This window comes from Syzygium oleosum, unplaced genomic scaffold (genome assembly GCF_021117445.2).
Source record: "Syzygium oleosum isolate NSW1041296 unplaced genomic scaffold, Sole_v2.1 Sole_v2.13, whole genome shotgun sequence".
NCBI lineage: Eukaryota > Viridiplantae > Streptophyta > Magnoliopsida > Myrtales > Myrtaceae > Syzygium > Syzygium oleosum.
This window is the reverse complement of record NW_026607497.1, coordinates 8,458,227-8,463,097: the sequence shown is the minus strand read 5'-3', so window position 1 is coordinate 8,463,097 and position 4,871 is coordinate 8,458,227. Positions and strand designations below refer to the sequence as shown.

The 4,871-nt window shown below is 44.2% G+C and overlaps 1 protein-coding gene across 3 annotated transcripts; it reads right to left on the bottom strand.

Annotated features, from left to right (window-relative positions):
- Positions 1-1,345: 1,345 nt before the first annotated feature.
- Positions 1,346-4,871, bottom strand: LOC115675875 (acyl-CoA-binding domain-containing protein 3). 3 transcript variants are annotated; one of them, XM_056317280.1, is made up of 5 exons: positions 3,811-4,868; positions 2,790-2,895; positions 2,619-2,710; positions 2,433-2,498; positions 1,346-1,723 (listed from the first exon to the last, which is right to left on the bottom strand). In XM_056317280.1, the coding sequence occupies exons 1-4, from the start codon at positions 4,626-4,628 to the stop codon at positions 2,438-2,440; spliced, it is 1,077 nt and encodes a 358-aa protein (XP_056173255.1). In that variant the 5' UTR covers positions 4,629-4,868; the 3' UTR covers positions 1,346-1,723; positions 2,433-2,437. The 3 variants fall into 3 exon arrangements, 1 of the variants encoding a protein (XP_056173255.1); XR_008817795.1 differs by lacking the exons at positions 1,346-1,723; positions 2,433-2,498 and having other exon boundaries at positions 2,620-2,710; positions 2,790-2,948; positions 3,723-4,871; XR_008817796.1 differs by lacking the exons at positions 1,346-1,723; positions 2,433-2,498 and having other exon boundaries at positions 2,620-2,710; positions 2,790-2,971; positions 3,811-4,871.

The following is a 4,871-nucleotide window of genomic DNA, read 5'->3' as shown; positions in this document are numbered from 1 at the left end:
GTAACAGTTTAATTTTCATAAGCCGACTTCGAATAGTTTAATGAAAATAGACCGAATGACCCTGTCACCAAACATGAATGTAAGAAATGACAAAGTCGCAGAATGTTTCTGGATGGTGTCGCCGTGCTAGCGCCAGCCAGGACTCTTTTGTCGTGATTATCCATAAATGCACGACGGTCAATGTGGCCTATTTTCATTGGGCCAAAACAAGATCCGGAGGGGCACTTTCTTGAGGAGATCTCGGCAATTTTAAAAAGATTTGCTTATAAGAATGTCACGACAAAGAAGAGACGCAAACAGCAGCAAAGAAAGGTTGCCCCAAACCCAACCCAAGAGATTGTCAAAATCTGCCGCGACCAAATTTCACACAGAAGTTACAGTGGGTCTTTCCGAAGTTTGGTTGGCGTTATCATGAAATTAGGCGGGGCGTCACTAACATCACAAGATTAACAAGGAGAAACTACTAATAAAACAAAGTCACAGTCAACAAACCATAGAAAAAGCAGACCACGTCATTTCAGCCGCAGATGGCAAGTCGAATAGTCAAATCAAGAAAAACTAAACAGTTAAAAGAAATCAAATCTGGAGTCATTAGCGGGAAACGAGACTTCTGATAAGGAACCGCGGCCAAAAATGAAATTCGATATGGGGTTACAACGGGGGATCGGTCCCTCAAGGAAAATCCTTAATCCTATTTATGCAACTAATCCTGCAACTTTATTCACCACAAGGAAATAACTGAAGAATTTTTAGCTAAGTACTACTATGTTGATCTTTTTCAAAATTTAAGGCAAACCTAGAAAGCATCTTTATCAAGCCACATGGTAGCAAGAGAACCCACACGAAACGTAGGAATATGTCTCTTATAACCCTCCAAGTTATGGAACACAGCTTCAGGAACAAGGAAAAAAAGGCGTAACTCACAAGCTCATGGAAGCAAATTCAAGATGTGATTCAATTCACCAAAAGGATTGTTGACTGGCACAACTCCGATGGAGTATTCTTTCACGTAACTCCAGCATGCACTCGCAATGTTTCAAAGTCAAAGTTCAAAAGGATGAGAAAGCAAGAGGCCAAATCTGGCAGAGGACACCGCCTAATAATGGCAATAAAAGATTGTATAGTGTAATTATAACGAAATGTAGAATGTGTTCCTGAAGATAAGAAGAAATGAGAAACGGTTCATAGGTGGCACAAGCAAAATGTTTGGTGATTTGGGTTACTTAGGGATATAAAACACAACTTAGCGAGTAAGTAACTAGTGTCTTTCTATTTTTGGACAAAGACCAGCTTGATGCTGCGGAGATATTTATATGACCGATTGCACGAGCAGAACAATAGTCCATTCAACAAGAAATCCAGAAGAACGAACCTTTCCATTTGTAAGATAACGCGAAATCATATTCTCTTCATCATTTAGAGAATTCAGAACACTGGCAAGCTGTAAGCAGAAAGTAAATGCATACAGTTTCCCCAGCATAGAAACCTTTTTAAGGACCATTATAACCAGACTCCATATCTATGTACATACCCATATGCATGCTTATGTGCCACACGCGCAGCTTCTTAAACACAATCATGGACTTAGATCTAGACAAACAATTGATAATATTAACAGGAGGAGAACCTCAAACTGTGGCTGCCGATCTATATAACTCCCAGCAGATCCAGTTTCCCCATTAGTCAAAGGACATAAACAATGTAATGCCAATCGCTCTTTAACCTGAGGAAATTCAAACAACAAATTGAAAAACAAAAAGGGTTATGTCAATGCTTTAAATTCTTCAACATGAAGAGATTGTTTCAACAAAAAAAAGACCACCAAAGGATTGGTAGAGATGGATTATATGCACCAACGGAGTGAACATACTGGCATTTACAATTTTTTTGCCTTCAAAACTAATAAAATGAGGTCGATCTCTCATAGGAAGTTGTTCAAGAGTTTTGACTAAAAGGACTTATCATGGGAAGATCAAATAGTGCTTCCCTGATACTGCAGGCGAATCCAAGACTAGAGGATAAAAAGAGAGAACACAGATTTCTTAGACCTCTAAGGCTTTCCATTAGATGCTTTGAGCTGTCCATTTGTCGATATATGGTTGTTGTCATTGCTGTTACAGCTAAAAATATTAATCAAGTTCTCACTAAAGCATGACAGGCGACGAAAGATCCCTATAGACATCATGAGCTTGACATTATAAGGCAATAATAGAACTGGATGGACTTGCAAAGAATGGAAAATTTTTAATGTTGGTAAGCTTTTAGTCCATCTAAACCAACTCTTCTCCAGTCCACTCAGAAAAGAATCATCGAAAAAAACACTAACTATACATCTCCTTAAACTCAAGCCGTTAAGTATTGTAGACTTTATTCAATTATCCTTATCAGATGAAAAATTTGCCATTACAAAGTGCATGTATCAGCAACCGTACCCTGTTCACGGATTTTCATCCTTACTCAGATCAATTTGACCAGTAACAGATGCCATAGATGGTTCCCTGCAAGAAAGATGATCATTTGGGAGACAATCAACTCGTGAGCATAGTTGAGTGGATTAGACTTGAACTTGAAGGTCTAAGTACAGATTCAAGTTATAGCACCGTATAGTCATATACTACCTTAGATTAGTGCACTTAAGTTGATCGCATGAAACAGTGCTTAAGTTACAATCCTGAGCACCAGGCATTGCAACATCGGATTTGTTCTCATCCTGCAAAGGCCAGCACAAGTATATAGTTGACATTTGACGAAGAGCAGAAATGAAGTTTACCCTCACAAGAGAAACTTACAGTAGTTTTTGCTACTTCCCAATAGGGAATATTTTCAGCTAGAAGAGAAATGTATCGCTCCATTGCCACATCCGGGCTCATGTTCCCTAGCCTTTGCCAAGCATTCCTTGCACAACGTAAGCACTTCCCTCCATCACTCACACATAGCAGCTGTCAACCCTGTTATATACCTAGCAATCAAACTATACCGCGTAACTCGGCACAGCGCAAGCCCTAAGTTTTGTGCATGTTTGCTTTCTTGGTTTCAGTTTGAAAAGGTTTCCTATGGAACTTTGAGCAACACAATTCCTCATAATGCAGGTGCTTTTGAGGGACTCAAACTTTCTAGTCGATCGATTTTTATGCAGTATGCTTCCCATCTAAATTATCAACAATTATCTTCTTATTCAATGATGAGCAGCTCCAAACTTAAGTAAGTGGCTCAAACCAGACACCTGCACAATGTGGCTGAGAGCCAGAGAACTGGAAATGCCCCTCATTGTCATCTGGATTTCACCAGTCTAAAATGACAGGTGGAAGTACATCTATTTTGATTTGGACACCAGAAAACAAATGTTTGGATCAACGATAAGAAACTTAGACAGGAGTAAACTATCATTTCATCATCTGCATTGCAAATCATAATCCTGTACCCTTGGTCAACAAAGCTTCTACTAAGACAGTTTCATGAATTTGTGTAGCTTTTGGGCAAAACAAGCAGAAGAATTGCATAATCCACTGCACTCGATGAGGAAAGATCTAAATCATTAATTACTTCTCCCTTCCGTTATTTCAAAGGCTAATTGACAACCCCTAGCGCCCTTCTTTCCTTAGCATTATCAAAAGTTCCGATATTCTAAGTAGATGCTTTCAACTCATTCTCTGTTTCAGGGTCCAACAGCCAAAATCCATTCTTTAATTCTAATTGCGCCTAAAGTGCAAAACGAAGAATACCTCGATCTTTCAATTCCGAAAGCCACTAACCAAAAACGAACAGATCACCACGCGCATAAGCAAAGAGATAGTGCAGGAGCTATGGTACCACTTAGCACGGGCAGAGACCATGAGAGCCATAGGCTGCGGTTCGCGGCAAGGCCCTTCGGTGGCCACTTTGTGAAGCCCGTAGAGCTGCATTTTCACATCGCTGCCGACACTCTCCACCCGATCGTCCATGTTTGCAGGGTCGACATAGTTCGCCGCCAGTGCGAATTTCTTCTCCAACTCACTCCTCTCGATCCCCTCCCAGTCGTCGTCGTCGTCGTCGTCGTCGTCGCCCACCCTCAAAACCTCTCCTTCTTTATCAATTTGCTCTCGTTCGTGCTCTGGCTGCTCTGCTCGCGCCGTTTCCGCACTTTTAGGCACGTGAGGTTGCGACTCCTCGTCTTCTCCTTCGAGCGAAGGACGGTCACCGTCTTCTTTGGCCCCACCGGAACGACATTCGCTCTCTTCCTCCACGGCTAACTCCGACGCACCGACACTCTCCTCCCCCTTTGCTTCGGCCGGCAATTCAGCAGCCACCGACGATCCCTCCACCGCCTCCCCACGCGCCGTCCCAACCTCTTCGCCGCACCGCACCGGCTCACCATCTCCCTCCACGGAAGCAGCCTCGCCTCCAAACCGATCAACCTCACCCGCAGTCCCCCGCACGAGCTCGACTCCCTCCACGCTCGGGGATCCCCGATGAGAGCTCAGCCTCGCCTCGAACTTCGCATCCTCCACCGCCGGAGCGCGATCCACGCCCTCGCTCCCGCCGCCGCCGTCGTCGCCGCCGGCCATGGCCACCGACACGAGCTTGGCGACGACGAAGGAGAGGAGGACGGCGAGCACGGCCGTCGCGAACAGCTCGCGGACCCACTCCATGATCGGGAAACACGTGCGGGAGAGAAGGAAGGAGACGGCAGAGAGACGGAGCGATGAGGGACTGGAGAAAAAGCTGCTGGTCACGGGGGGCCGCGGGAGTTAGGCGGGGTGGGGAGAAGAAAAAGGAGAAGACAGCCAAAAGCTGAAGAGAAGAAAGCGAAGGAGGAGAAGGAGAAGGCGGAGGAGGAAATTATCTTAGAGAGAGAGAGAGAGAGAGGGGTAAAGGGAGGGAGGAGATGGATA